The 16,192-nt window shown below is 39.6% G+C and overlaps 1 protein-coding gene across 2 annotated transcripts in view; it reads right to left on the bottom strand.

Moving 5' to 3' along the window:
- Positions 1–15,908, bottom strand: part of TM2D1 (TM2 domain containing 1) — a 37,493-nt gene extending 21,585 nt beyond the window's left edge. For both annotated transcript variants that reach the window (XM_047788850.1, XM_047788849.1), the window contains exons 1-4: positions 15,713–15,908; positions 14,408–14,481; positions 9,676–9,784; positions 785–876 (exon numbers count right to left, since the gene is read on the bottom strand). In XM_047788850.1, the coding sequence (XP_047644806.1) occupies positions 785–876; positions 9,676–9,784; positions 14,408–14,481; positions 15,713–15,870 (433 nt within the window). In that variant the 5' untranslated portion in view covers positions 15,871–15,908. The remainder of the gene's footprint in view (positions 1–784; positions 877–9,675; positions 9,785–14,407; positions 14,482–15,712) is intronic.
- Between the last annotated feature and the right edge of the window lie 284 nt (positions 15,909–16,192).

Genomic DNA, 16,192 nt, shown 5'->3' with positions numbered 1-16,192 from the left:
AAAGCTATCATCAAATGTAAATCGATTTCATAGGCATTGGTGACTATGGTAAATGTAAAGATTATAGCTGGGGGGTTCCCAATGTTGCGCAGCAGAAACGAATCCGACTAGTGTCCATGAGGATGCGGGTTCGATCCCTGGCCTCACTCAGTGGGTTAAGGATCTGGAGTTGCCGTGAACTGTGGTGTAGGTTGCAGACGTGGCTCAGATCCCATGCTGCTGCGGCTGTGGCATAGGCTGGCAGCTGCAGCTCTGATTCAACCCCTAGCCTGGGAAATTCCATATGCTGCAAGTGCGGCCCTAAAAAGAAGGTATGGAGAGGGATCAAGAGTAATAATCAGGCTCCGCACCAGCTCGTGCCGGTTGCTGTTGTCCCAAACCCAGCTTCTCCAGAAAGTAGTTTTTATTCCCAAGGCAACATTGATAGACGTTCAGGTAGAAGGCAAATATTTTTTGAATGAGTAGGGAGAGATGGGCATTTATTCATAAAACTTACTGAATGTCCACTGCATGACCAGCACTAGCAATAACAGCTCAAGTCTATACTATCTTGAGTGAATGTTTTCATAAAAGATGAAAAGACAGGAAAAGTCTATTTCTTACCCAAGTTAACTACAGAGCTAACTGCTCACTCTATACTTATAGAAGAAGGTTGACTATTCAACTCCAGCTACAAGGAACTTGTAACTATTAAAAGTATGCAGAGATTCAAACTATGAGAAGAGGTACATTTACCTACAAGTTCCACAAGATTTTTTTTTTTTTTTAAATGAAACATACTCACCCAAGGCAGGGTATCCAAGGTAAAATCGATCTGCTCCCAACCATCCAAGAAAAAGAGACAGTGCAACTGCCACTTTGTATGAATAGCCATTTCTGCACAGAATTAGAACCTGAATGTCACATTCGTATATTTCCAACATGTAAACATTGTAGAAAATAAAAGTGTTAATTATTATTATTTGTTAATTGGCTCATTCATCCATCCAGTTAATGATTTCTGGGCAGATACAGAGTGCCAGGCACTACTTTAGGCTGCTGGAATATATTAATGAACAAAAGAGACAAATATCCCTGCCCCTAAAGAGTTTACAATCTAGTGGCAACAAGCAATAAACATGAACATATTTAAAAAGTAAATCATATGTTAGAAAGTCATAAATGCTATGATAAAAAGAAATGGATTAGGGTATATGGGGAATCCAGAATGCCAGGGGTACAGACAAAGGCCATTTAAGTGGCATGACAAGAGGAAGCTTCATTGAGAAGGTGATATTTGACCAAAGACCTAAAGGATATAAGTGACTTAGTCATGCCATATCTCTGAGGGAAGAGTCCCAGACAAAAGAAATTGCTGTTGCAAAGGCAGCATATGTGATATGTCTGAGGTCTATTAAGGAGGCCATTGTAGTGGGAGTGGGGTCAGAGAAGGAAAGAATAACAGGAGACGAGGTCAGAGAGATGAAAGGGGGCGAAAAGGGCAGGTCACACAGGCCTTGAATATCATCACAAGTAGAAACCTCTGTCTTTCAGACATATGTGAAGCTACTGCAGAGGTAAGAAGGGGTGTGGTGTGATCTGATTTAGATTTTCAAATAATCACTCTAGCTGCTGTGCTGAAAATAGACTGTAGGGGAGTATTTATGAACTACTGTCACGATAACTTATAACAAATCATCCCCAAAGTCAGTGACTTACAACAATAAGCAATTATTCTCATACCTGATTGGCTATGGTCCAGCTGACCTAGGCTGGAGTTGGCTAGGAGGTGTTACTTTAGGCTGAAGTTTGTCTGCAGTTGAATCCAGGCTGAGGATTCAGTTCAAATCAGTTCCACTTAAGTTCTTCTAGGGCCCAGGCTGAAGGGGCATTTACTTGGGATAAGTTCTTTCCAGCATATAGTACCAAGTATAAGATGAAAGCTCAACCCCACAAGCACATTCAAGCCTCTCCTTATTTTATATCTGCTAACATTACACGTGGTCAAGCCCCAAACCAACGGAGTGGGAAGTATACACTACCCAGTTAGCAGGGACTGAGAGAAGTAGATTTGCTGAACAAATTCACACTATCACAGGGACAAAGGAGTTTGAAGGCTATTGAAATCCAGGTGAAAATTAATAGTGGCTTAACCTGGAGGAATAGCAAAGGAAAGAGTGAGAAGTGACCAGATTCTGGATATATTTTTAAGTCCATCCAAGTCAATTCCCTGATATATTAGATTTAGGGCATGAAAAGAGAAAGGAGTAAGGACAATGCTAAAGATTTTATCCTAAGTAACTATAAAATGAAACTAGCGTAAACTGAGTTTGGGAAGGCTGAGGATGACCCAGACCTAGAAAGGATGACCAGGACATCAGTTTGGGACATGTGAGTTTGAGATGACTCTCAGACATCCAAGTGGAGTTGTCCAAAAGACAGCGAGATTTGCAAGTCTGGAGTGAGGGAGACAAGTCTGGGCTGGATATACAAATTAGGGAGCTGCAAGCATACAGGAAGTATGTGAAGTCATGAGATTGCCAAGTGAATAAAGAGGCAAAAGAAGAGAGTCACAGAATGAGCCCTGAGATACTCTAATACTAAGAGATCAAGAAAGAAGAAACCAGAAAAGAGCTAACAATGAAGAAGTAAAACCAAAAGAGCGAAGTATCGTGGAAGCCAAGTGCAGACAGCATTAAGGAGAAAGAGTGATCAACTGTGCTAATTGTGACTAACAAATAAGAATGCTTGAGTATTCACCACTAAATTTAACCAAAAGGAGATCTTTAGTGACCTCTGCAAGAGCAACTCTGGTAACATGATAAGGGCAAAAGACAGAATACATATTTAAGAAAATCTGGAAGGACCACAGCAGTGTCTGTGACTCTGCCCCCATCTCACAGAACCCATAAACCTGTCATGTTCCCCCTGCTGCTACAGCAATGCCCACAAGCCAGGCAATATGTGGCAGAGGGACCCATCATCCTGGTGTCCCCAGTGGTGATACCAGCAAGAGTAGCAACGCTGGTAGCATCAAGGCACCAATAACCCCAGAGGAACAAGCAGCGATGGCAAGGGTACTGGTAGAGGTGGTGGAGGGTGCAAAATGCCAATTCTCAAATATAGCCAGAGGTAAGTGAAACCAAGCTATAACTTATGCTATAGTGCCACCTACTGTAAAACAAAAGAAAGAACTCTAATTAACAACCTGTTTAACTGTTAGAATCAAAGTAAATAAATTGTACCTAAGTAAGATATTCACTACTTCAAATGTGTCAGCAAAGGAACAACTCATCAAGCATCATGAAAAACCACAGTATCATAGTATCAGAAAAAGAAAATGACAATTTCCCAGAGGCCAAATTTAAAGTGGGACCCAGAAGACTGTGGTCTGACAGAGAATTCAAAATAGCTATCAGGAAGAAATTCAACAAGAAAACTCAGAAAGGCGGTTCAATGAACTGAGGAATAAAATTAATGAACAGAAGGAGTACTTTATCAAAGAGAGAGAAACTAAAAAAACACAAAAACAAAACAAACAAAAAAACAGAAATTACAAAGCTCAAGAACTCGATAAATGAGATGAAGAATGCATTAGAAAGCATTGGAAGTAGAGTAGCCCATGTGGAAGAGAGATTTAGTGAACTCAAAGACAGAAAGTGAGAAATGATTCAGGTTTTTTTTGTTTGCTTTTGTTTTTTGGAGGGGGGCATGACCACAGCAGGTGGAAGTTCTTGGGCCAGGGATAAAACCCATGCCACAGCAGCAACCCAAGCCACTGCAGTGACAATGCTGGATCCTTAACCTGCTGCTCCACAAGAGAAATCCCTAAGTTTTTTTTGTTTTTTTTTTTTTTAATGAAGAAACTGTAAGAACTAGGCAACTCCATTAGAAAAGGCAACATAAGGACAATGGGTATCCCAAAAAGAGAAGAAAGGGAGAAAGTAGCAGAGAATTTATTTAAGGAAATGACATGGGAACTTCACAAATCTGGGAAAGGAACTAGATATAAAAGTTCACAAAACTAATAGAATACTTAACTATCTCAATGCAAAAAGACCTTCTCCAAGACATTATATTAAAACTGTCAGAGTTCCCTTATGGCACAGCAGGTTAAGGATCTGGCATTGTCACCTCAGTTGCTTGGGTGGCTGCTATTGTGCAGGTTCAGTCCTTGGCCAGGGAACTTCCAGATGCCATGGATACAGCTAAAAACAAAAACAAAACAAAACAAGAACAACCCCCCTGCACTTAATCAGATAAAGTGATAATAGCCTTAACAAAGAGTAAAGGGAGAGAAAACACTAAAAATACCTAGCTACACAAATTTGGTAACAAACATCATTTTGTATTAAGACATATTTGTGACAGCAAAAACATAAAGGGGAAGAGGAAAAAAGTGGAACCTGTATAGGCATATGAGGGAAAGATACTAACAGCAGGAAAAGAACTATTCTATCTTTAAGATATTTATACAAATCTCATGACAACCACAAAACAAAAGTCTAGAGCAAAGAAACAAAACATAAAAAAAGAGAAAATTGAGAAAAAATCATAGAAATCCACCAAACTAAAATGGCAAACAAAAACACAAGGAAAAAGAAACAATGGTAACACAGAACAACCTGAAAACAAAAGATAAAATGTCAACACCAGGTCCTCATGTATCAATAATCATACTGAATGTAAATGGACTGAATTCGCCAGTTGAAAGACACAGAGTGGCTGGATGGAATAAAAAATAAGATCCGGAATTCCTGCTACAGCGCAGTGGGTTAAGGAGCCGCACTGCCCCAGCTGTGGCTCGGATTTGATCCATGGCCTGGGAACTTCCACATGCTGTGGGTGCAGCCGAAAAGGAATAAAAAAGTAAGACCCAACTACATGCTGCCTACATGAGAATCATCTCATTTCAAAATGAGATGAGGCTAAAAGGAAAGGGACGGAAAGTAATGTTCCAAGCAAATGGCAGTCAAAAGAAAGCAGGAATAGGGAGTTTCCATTGTGGCTCAGCAGCAACAAACCCAACGAGCAACCATGAAGGACGCGAGTTTGATCCCTGGCCTCACTTAGTGGGTTAAAGATCTGGTGTTGCCATGAACTGTGGTAATATGTGGTATAGGTCGAAGATTCAGCTCAGATCTGGCATTGCTGTGGTGTTGGTGTAGGCTGGCAGCTACAGCTCCGATTCAACCCCTAGTCTGGGAACTTCCATATGCCATGAGAATAGCCCTAAAAAGACAAAAGAAAAAAAAAGCAGAAATAACCATACTCATATCAGACAAAATAGAGTTCAAAATAAAAAATTTAACAAGAGACAAAGATGGACATTATATAGTAAGGATAATGGAGACAATCCATCAAGAAAACATAACATTTATTTTGTATATGCACTTAACAAAGGAGCATTAAAATATATAAAGCATTATTTACAAACATAAAGGAAGAGACTAACAGCAACATAATACAAGTAGGAAGCTTTAACACCCTATGTACATCAATGGAAAGACCATCCAGACAGAAAGAGAATAAAGAAAAGTTATCCTTAAATGAAATATTAGACCAAACAGACCTAGTAATAGATGTACACAGAACATTCCATAGATATATTCACTGCATCTCCTTCTTTTTCTTTTTTTTGATCTTTGTAGGGCTATAGGTATGGAATATGGACGTTTCTGATTAGGAAGCTGGGTAGAACATCTATATTCACCAATACCAATGAGGAAATGATTTCTAGGAAAAGATGACAGATTCAGTTTGCGGCCTTATAGCAAGATGGTGAGAGAAACCAAAGGGGTGAATGAATGAAAAAGAGAAAAGGACCAAGGATATAATTTTGGGAATATCAAGATTTAAGGACGAAGGAAAGAATAGGAATCAAAGGAAAGAGAAGTGGGTTTTATACTGGAAGTTAAGGAAATAAAGTATTTTAAGAGAAGAGGATGCTAAACGCTGAAGAAGGATTATGATATGAACTATAAATATCCATTTGATATAGCAACAAAGATCGCTGGTGAACTTCAGTATGGCCAAAAGCCATACTGCATTAGACTGAAAAATTCATAAAAGATAAATACTATAGAAACAGCCTCTCAAAAAGCTTGGCTGGGAAGGGGAATGAAATTAGAAAAGCAGTTATCAGATTTCCCGTCGTGGTGTAGCAGAAAGGAATCTGACTAGGATCCACGAGGATGCAGGTTCAATCCCTGGCCTTGCTCAATGGGTTAAGGATCTGGTGTTGCTGTGAGCTGTGGTGTAGGTTGCAGATGCGGCTCTGATTCTGCATCGCTGTGGCTGTGGTGTAGGCCAGCAGCTACAGCTCCGATTCGACCCCTAGTCTGGGAACCTCCATATGCTGAGGTTGCGGCCCTAAAAAGCAAAAAAGAAAAGAAGAATGAAAAGCAGTTATTAATATAAATGAATCGCCCTAAAGAAGAATCTGAAAACTAGTGTGTAGCAAAGATTTGTCTAACTGCTAACCAAATCAGTTCTATTTTTCTCATGGACATACAGATAAACTACAAACACGCCTTGCTAGTGTGCTTTGAATCACTGTGCTTTTTACAAACTGAAGGTCTGTGGCAACTCTGTGCCAACAAACTGAAGGTTTGTGGCAACTCTATGTCAAACAAGTCTACTGGCACTGTTTTTCCAACAGCCTTATTATTATTATTATTTTGGTCTTTTTACGGCCGCACCCCAAGCACATGAAAGTTCCCAGGCTAGGGGTCGAACTGGAGCTGTAGCTGCCAGCCACAGCCACAGCAAAGCTGGATCCTGGCTGCATCTGTGACCTAACCACAGCTCATGGCCATGCTGGATTCTTAACCCACTGAGCAAAGCCAGGGATCGAACAGCATCCTCATGGATACTACTCAGGTTCTTTATCAGTGAGCCACAATGGGCACTTCCCCAACAGCCTTATTTTTTACTTTTTTTTTGCTTTTTAGGGCTGTACCCAAGTTATATGGACGCTCCCAGGCTAGGGGTTGAATTGGAGCTACAGCTGCCGGCCTACACCACAGCCACAGCATGCCAGATCCCAGCCGTGTCTGTGACCTACACCACAGATCACGGCAATATGGGGTCTTTAACCCACTGAGCGAGGCCAAGGATGGAACCTGCAACCCCATGGTTCCTAGTCAGATTTGTTTCCCCTGCTATGGGAACTCCCCAGCCTTATTTTTTAAATTAAGGTGTGTACATGGGTTTTTTTAGACAATGCTATAGCATTGACAAACTACGTATAGTGTAAACATAACTTTTATATATACTGGGAAACCAAAGATTTGTGTGACTTGCTTTATTGCAGCAGTCTGAAACCAAACCTAAGGTATGCCTGTGTGGATTCTAGCTCACCTTGCAGTTCAGTGCAGCCATAACTGAGTTTTGGCCAATGGCATGAGGACAAAAGCTATGTATGTCATTGCCAGGTTTGGCCCATAAAACATTCCTACAGAGGTTCCCTTCCCTCTTTCCCATCTGCTGGCTAAACAGAAAGGACTCTAAGGACTAGAGGAGCAAAGTCATCAGATGAAAGGAGCAAGGCCCCTGCATGACTGCATGGAACAACCATTACTCCCTTCACCCATCCAGAGCTCCAAGGCAGCGCAAATTGTACTATGATGGGAGTGAGAATAACATTTACTGTATTAAGCCAATGAAATTCTAAAGGCATTAGTTACAACAGTTAGCTGCTCCAGCTAATATAGCCAGTATAAACAGGTGTGAGACTCAGTAACTAATCAGATATAATTAGTTACTAGACTTGAGCTGAACAATACATTATAGAATGGCTATATCTGCAATATTAAGATGAGGTTTTAATCAAATATTAATATTATATACGTTTGAAAAAATACGCTAACAGCAAAAAAAGTAAAAAAAGAATATGCTAGCAGGAGAAAAAGGAAAATATGTAAATTAGAAAAAGGACACTCGATGAAAATGAATTTGTCAGTGAGCTTTATTCAGCAGCTGACAAGCAGCTGGCTGTTTGGTAAGCATGTACTGAATATCCTGATAAAGGAAAGTGACCTGGAGTTCCCTTCATGGTGCAGTGGTTAACGAACCTGACTAGGAACCACGAGGTTGCAGATTCGATCCCTGCCCTTGCTCGGTGGGTTAAGGATCTGGCGTTGCCGTGAGCTGTGGTTTAGGTTGCAGACGCAGCTTGGATCCTGTGTTGCTGTGGCTCTGGCATAGGCTGGTGGCTACGGCTCCTACTGGACCCCTAGCCTTCGAACCTCCATATGCCGCAGGAGCAACCCTAGAAAAAGCAAAAAGACAAAAAAAAAAAAGGAAAGTGACCTATCAGGTTATCTTACTTTTATGACTTATCATTTATCTATCGATCCATCTCTACTTGTTCTGATTCAATTCCCATCAAGCAAATTCTACCTTGGAATTGCAGACTTTATTACAGGAGGGGAATAAGTTGGCCAGAAGACTTAAAGAGTATCTAGTTTCCTTGATAGTGATATTTCTTATCATAATTGACATCAATGTCTCGTGAGCATGATTAATACAGCTCAGTTGCATTGTGCTTAATCAGAGATACTAAAAGAAAAATCAGAGTTAACTTGGAAATTAAGTGGCAGACTATTGTGGTGCTACCATTACAGGTAATATGAAGCTGCAAGGTACAAACTGAGTAGCTATTCTTAACAGATGATTTTTTTAGTTGTTGTATTATAACCTATGATATCTTGGACCAGTACTTAATAAATTATTTATCATTTGGAAATAACAATTTCTAAAAGTGACTAAATCATATCTAAGTACTTTGGAAATAATTCCTTTTAACAATTTTTACTTTGCTAATGAGAAATCCTGGAACTCAAGAAGCTTAAAGTGATTGGATTACACAGCAAGATAGAATTTAAAGCTCCTAATTAACTCAGTGAAGTAGGGTCAAAAGAAGAAAAAAAAAAAAAAGACTCTAATGGTAATTTCTAAGAATTCTAATAGAACTTACAGAAAGTCAAATAGTGCTTATTTCTTGATACAACTGGAAAACAGGTGCCATCAAATACAATGCAACAATGTACAGATAAAAGGTAAACATATAGTGCCAGAAATTAACAAAAATAGTTAAAACTAAATCAGGTTTTCAGTACAAAGTATGCATATCAGAATAAACTGTTAGCTTTACTGTATCAAAAATAAATCGCAAACTTAAGTCCTTCACACAAAGAACATTCTCAAGAAGATGGTCTTCTCTCTTAATATACCAAACTAACTTTTGAATTCTGTTTAACATCACCAGTCATCATCCATACCTATTACAAAGAATAAAACCAAGTTTCAAAATGAAAACAATTACTACTTAGCATTCTTGTCATGCCATAGGTACACAATCCCCTATTTGCACTCTAGGAAGGCCCCGAATTTTGAAAACAATTTTTTCATAACTTATTTGCTAGCATAAACTGACTGAACTGACATGGCATGAAGCCATTAAGTCTTTATTTATCCCACAGAGTGAACGACTGAGCTTTACTTAGTTAGTAAATTGCATTTATAAAGCAATATGCACACTTAAAATAGAGGTTTTCTGACATAAGCAGAAAGATAAAAGTTAAATTAGCGCAGAATTGTCCTTATAAATTAACTCTTTACCTCTTCACTTTATGCAATCAAGATACAATATAAATAAGATTTCTGAAAATTTAGCTTCAGTAATGTACTTACACATTCCGGCAAGGTATGGGCTTGAGAAAACCAACTTCATTTCCAGTAAAATGTGTTTCATTGCCACCAAAATCCTTACAAGTTATGTTGGGTGCTGGAAAACATGCAACTAAAGGCAGAAAAAAAGCAAGTGCCTATTATTTCTTTCCTATGGAAAAGTATGTAATTACATTTTTTTTAAGGTTAGCATAGCACACAAGAAAATAGAATGTTAAAATAAACCACCTCCCCAAATAACATATGAGACTTTAATTTAGATGGGAAAAGCTACATTATATATATGTTCATGCACAGGATAAGGTAAAGATAATATGATACAGTGGCCTCAACACAAGCATAAGAACTGACACACTGGGTTAGATGCATGACCCATCTGGTTCAATCTTCCGCCTCTGACAAAGGTGACAAAGAAAGAAGTGCACAATATTACTATCCTTTACTTCATCTCTAGGATAAAGAACACTTCTGGAATTTCTGTTGGTAATTTATTGGGTAATTCACTAAATTTAACATAATCTGGTTTTGTACTTTCAGTTTATAAAATTCTTTTTATTTATTTTATTTTTTTCTTTTTTGGTCACACCTGAGGCATAGGGAAGTTCCCACGAACTTCGGGATCAATTCCAAGCTGCAGCTCTGACCTACACCAGATCCTTAACCCACTGTGCCACAGTGGTAATTCCCAATTTATAAAATTTGGTCTCGCTCAGTGGGTTAAGGATCTGGTGTTACTGTGAGCTGTGGTGTAGGTTATAGACTCAGCTTGGATCCCGTGTTGCTGTGGCTGTGCTGTAGGCCAGCAGCTGTAGCTCCAATTTGACCCCTAGCTTGGGAAACTCCATGCACCCTGGGTGCGGCCCTAAAAAGATAAATAAAATAAATTCTTATAGATGATGGCTACAATAAACTAAGATTCTTCTTTATATATTCTAAATAGATTATTTTTTTGGCCATGCCCACAATATGTGGAAGTACCTGGGCCAAGGACTGACTCCACACTGCAGCAGCAATCCCAGCCACTACAGTGACAACACTGGATCCTTAACCCCCTGTACCTTGAGGGAAATCCATAAATAGATTCTTTTTATTTTAAATGTATTTCTCTATTCTCTCTAGGATTTGATGTAGTATATTATTTCAGCATTTAGCAATTTTGATCTTTATTCACACCCCAGATGACATGATAATAAAAGGAAGTAACACTTGATAGAACTTATTATGTGCTAGGCAGACACTGTCCTAAAGCCTCACCATGTAAAGAACAAGAACTTTGCAATGGGAATGACCTCTCTGTTCACTGACTCTTTTAGAATCTTGGATTCTTTGTAAATAAAAATAGCACCAAGATCACCTGTATCATAAGACTACTGTGGGGATTAAATGTGATAAGCAGAGCATTTAGTAGGTATTCAATAAATGTTAGTGCCTTTTCCTCCTTCACCATTTCTTTTTCTTTTTTCTTTTTTTGTCTTTTTGCCATTTCTTAGGCCACTCCCGTGGCATATGGAGGTTCCCAGGAGAGGGGTTTAATTGGAGCTGTAGATGCTGGCCTACACCAGAGCCACAGCAATATGGGATCCAAACCGCATCTGCGACCTACAACACAGCTCACCACACTGCTGGATCCTTAACCCACTGAGCAAGGCCAGGGATCAAACCCGCAACCTCATGGTTCCTAGTCGGATTCATTAACCACTGGGCCATGACAGGAACTCCTTCTTCACCATTTCTGACTAATAGGCACTAATGTTTTTAGGCTAGTTTTAGTAAATGCTTATGCTATGTTTAACATCAATAGTTACAGATGTTTTTTTGAGAAAATGAAAATAGAACTTGGTAAAACAGTCTTAAAAAACCCCAGAGACCCCAGAGTTTTATTATGGGAGAAAAATGGCATTTGTTTCCTGCCTATTTTATAATTATCCTAAAATTTCAAACAAATCACTGTCCTTTTTTAAGCCCCAGTAGTACACTGAGAATGATGCCAAGAAAAAAATCCTATGACTTTGCACCCTTTTGCTGTATTAATGATGGTTCAAACTACATCACCCTACAAACATTATGTTTATTTCATATATTTACATTTTCAAAACAAGGAGGTGCTTATGCTAAAAAGCATAGACTCAATATAACTGAGAACCATTTAAAAAAGAAAAAAAAAGTAACAAAATGGAAGGGAAAAGGAGAGTAAAGAAATAATTACACTAGGAAACAACTAAGAGAAAATAGTGTAATTGATCACAAATTTAGCTCAGAGTTTCCTGGTAGTTAAGGCAAAAAGCTTTACCAAGCTATTGCAATATAATGGAAAGAAAACATACCAATTCACCTTTAAACCACTGTGGGAGCCTGGTTTGGTTCATGACACAAGGGTAACAGAACATAAGAGAGAAGTTCCTCAATAAGAACTTTTATAAAACAATAGAGGTTTTTCACAAAGTCATTTCTCATTCTGACTCCAAATATAAGCAAGAGCTTACAATGTTAAGATCTACAGAGATGGGTCAGAAGTTACCATGATTTATATGCAGTTACGTGGTCACCTGCCTTGATATAGGAATAAAACTTTCTGACCTTTGTGAATGATTATCATGTCCCTTAGGTTATATCTCTTGATCTTCCATCTGAGGTCATGCTTTTTGATTGGAGTTATATAGTAAACAATTGGGATTAGCATATGTCTAAAATGCCAATATATATTCTATGTTGCCAACTGAAAGGAGACAGATACGTTCTATTTCAATGATAGGTGACAATTTTGCTTTCCAGGGGATATTTGGCAATGTCTGGAAACATTTCTGGTTGTCAAAACTGAGAAGCTGGAGTTCCTATCGTGGCTCAGCAAAAACAAACCTCACTAGCATCTGTGAGGATGCAGGTTTGATCCCTGGCCTCACTCCACTCCATTGGTTGAAGATCCCTAGTTGCTGTGGCTGTGGCCAGCAGCTACAGCTCTGATTCAACCCTTAGCCTGGGAACCTCCATATGCCGCAGGTGTGGCCCTAAAAAGACAAAATAAATCACAAAAGACAAAAAAAAAACACTGGAAAGCTGCTCTTGGCATCTAGGGGTAGAGGTCAGGGATGCTCCTAAACATCCTACGATGCGCAGACAGACTCCTCACAGTAAAGAATTCTCTAGCTCCAAACACTAATAGTGTCAAGGGTGAAAAACACTGCTTCAGATCAGTGGTCTCCAAAAAATTTTGCTCATGTTCCCTAAAATAATTTTTTTAAACTGTGTACTTCTTCACACATTTTAAATTTGACATCTGAAATTTTTCAACATGGATATAAATGATTAGAAAAATATTATTTCCAAAATATTGTAAATACTGCTGTCAATATTGAAATATTATAGCATTCTTTTTCTTTTTTTTTTTTTTGCTTTTAGGGCCACACCAAAGGCATATGGAAGTTCCCAAGCTAGGGATCAAATCAGAGCCACAGCTGCCAGCCTACACCACATCCCCAGCAATGCAGAATGTAAGCCACATCTGTGACCTACACCACAGCTCACAGCAAAGCCAGATCCGTAACCACTGAGCGAGGCCAGGGATCAAACCCACATCCTCATGGATACTAGTCAGGTTTGAAAGTTTGCACTGAGCCACAACAGGAACTCCTATTAAAGCATTCTTTAAAATGGAATCTAAATACCACAGCAATTTAACAGCCAACAAGACTCAAAAGAGGATATAAAAGGCACCTTCTGAAAAATTCAGAAATTTTACATCATTTGTAGGAAAAAGTACACATATGAAAGCCGAGGATCTGGAAACTGATTATTTTAAAGACATATTAGGGGCTGAATTCTTTTCTCCCAAAAAGATGTTGAAGTCCTAATCCTTAGACTTCAACCTGACTTGGAAATAGGGGCTTTGCAGATTTAAGCAACTTAAGATAAGGTCATTAAGATGGGCCCTAATCCAGTAACACTGGTATCCTTTAAAAAGGAGAAACTGAACACACACACACACACACACAATTTATATAAGTAATAAAGTAAGATTCTTTTTTAAATTAAATATTAACAGTTCCTAGCCAGTTCTCCAATGTTCATTCATTCTGGAAACAGAATAATGTTGTAACTCAAGAAAAAGCACATTTATTAATTACTTTAGGTTATTAAAAACTGATCTATGAAATAATGTCTTAAAAATTATTTTTAGGAGTTCCTGTCATGGCTCAGCAGAAATGAATCCAACTAGTATCCATGAGGATGCATGTTCGATCCCTGGCGCCGCTCAGCAGGTTAAGGATACGGCATTGCCGTGAGCTGTGGTGTAGGTCAGATGCAGCTTGGATCCCTTGTTGCTGTGGCTGTGGTGTAGGCCAGCAGCTACAGCTCCGATTCAACCCCTAGCCTAGGAACTTCCATGTGCCAAGGGTGCGACTCTATAAAAAGCAAAAAAAAAAAAAAAGTATTTTTAAAAATATGTTTCTGGAATTCCCATAGTGGCACAGCGGAAATGAATCCCACGAGGAACCATGAGGTTCCGGGTTCTATCTCTGGCCTCACTTAGTGGGTTAAGGATCTGGCATTGCCGTGAGCTGTGGTGTAGGTTGCAGATGCAGCTTGTATCTGGTGTGGCTGTGTGTGGCTGTGGGGTAGACCAGCAGCTGTAGCTCAGATTAAACCCTAACCTGGGAACCTCCATATGCCACGGGTGTGGCCCTAAAAAGCAAAAACAATAAAAAATTAAAAAAATATATGTTTCTGGAAGTCTTACCATAAGCTGTGTAGTTTGTACAGTTAACTGGTTCTTGTGTGGCATCATTTATTTTTGGATCTTTACAAATATATGTAGAAAAGTTAAGGAAATATGAACCACATTCCAATATAAAACAATATTATCCAGTCTTTAACTTATACATTTATGTTTATATTTCCATGTAAAGAGAGGATGTTAGTTTGTCCAAGTCAACACAGATATACTTTCGGTGTCACTAAATAAGACGTGAACATGAATTTATTACAGGAAAAGTATACTAACATCTGCTAAAACTCTAGCAGAGGGTGCTATCTTTAAAGAACATCAGTCAGTGTTTATGTACAAAGCACAAAGAAAAAAAATTAAAATTGTCACCAAATTATTAAGAGAACTTTAGGTTAAAAAAAATCAGTTTCTAGAGATCTGACTGAAAACTGATGAACAGATCTACCTAATTCCTCTCTTTATCAAAGCTACAAATAAACTGATGAACAGATCTACCTAACTGATGAACAGCCTCAGTTTCTCATCAGTAAATAAACAGCTTACACATATAGCCCCTACTACTGTGTTCCAGGCATTGTTCTAAGTGACTTACCTTCTACCTGTACCAGTTTATCAAAACCTTTAGGTTGGTACCACTGTTATCTACATTCTTACTCATGAGAAAACAGAGTTCAGATAACTTGTCCACGGTTACAAAGTGGAGCAGGAATTTGCCCCATGACAGTGAGAGAAGAAATAAACTGATTAACAGATCTACCTAACTCCTCTCTTTATCAGAGCTAAAAATAAACTGATGAACAGATCTATCTAACTGATGAACAGCCTCAGTTTCTCATGGAGATTTAGAGGATATAAGATAGTAAGTGTAAAGTTAATGATAAATGGGTAGCATACATTGGCTATATCGTTATTAACTACTGTGTTTCCCCCTAAGTGGGCAAATTTCCGCGGTAGGGTCTATCAATCATTTAATTTAATACTAGTGCCTAGAAACAGGACCCTACATACTTCAGTATTTATGTGTTTACTGAACAAACAAACTCACCGGGAAGGAAGGAGGAAGGAAAGGAAAGAAGAAAGGTGGATCAGAAGGGGAAGCGCCAAAGAACAGTAAAATCCCAAGGAACTCACAGGATGGCCTCTGTCCGTCCCACCCCCACATCTCTCTTCACCCCCCGCCCCCGCGAGGTCCCGAGGTCATTAGAGGACACAGGTCACCGTTCCCTTCAGTCCAATCCTAGCCGGTATTGAGGTCCACAACCCACTCTCAACCCGAAATCTACCTTGCCCCCACTGGGGGCTCCTCATAGAGGATATTGTCCCACTTTGAGGTCCTCGCACTTAAGTGGCTCCTCGCTGCCGCCGGCGGCAGCTCCCCAAGGTCCAGTGGTGGCTGATATGAACCACAGGACACCGAGGAACCGGGCGGCCACTGTTTCGGGAGCAGCCGGCCTGGAGGGCCAGGCGGCCGCCATGCTGAGCACCGGGGCGTCCCCCGCAACTTCCGGTTCCGCCTTCGCCCGGGAGCCGGGCGGAGTCGGACCAAGGGAGGGAGGTTCTTAAAGGGACCCTGCTAGGGCTGGAGTAGAGCCTCCCTCTAGGCCTGCAGAATCAGCTGGAAGAGATTTGATTGGTCTTTGAAAGCCCGAAGAAAAAAGCTGGCTTGGAAAATCCGCTGCCCTCCATCTGCAGAAGTGCCAGCGGCGCCCGGAGATTTGATAAACATCTTACAAACATTATCTCCATTAGTCTAGTAGGATTTGGGTTGACAGATAACGAACCAGTCTCAGAGACGCT

Source organism: Phacochoerus africanus, chromosome 8 (genome assembly GCF_016906955.1).
Source record: "Phacochoerus africanus isolate WHEZ1 chromosome 8, ROS_Pafr_v1, whole genome shotgun sequence".
NCBI classification, from domain to species: Eukaryota; Metazoa; Chordata; class Mammalia; order Artiodactyla; family Suidae; genus Phacochoerus; species Phacochoerus africanus.
Note: the sequence above shows the minus strand (reverse complement) of the source record. Positions and strands in the feature narration are given on the sequence as shown.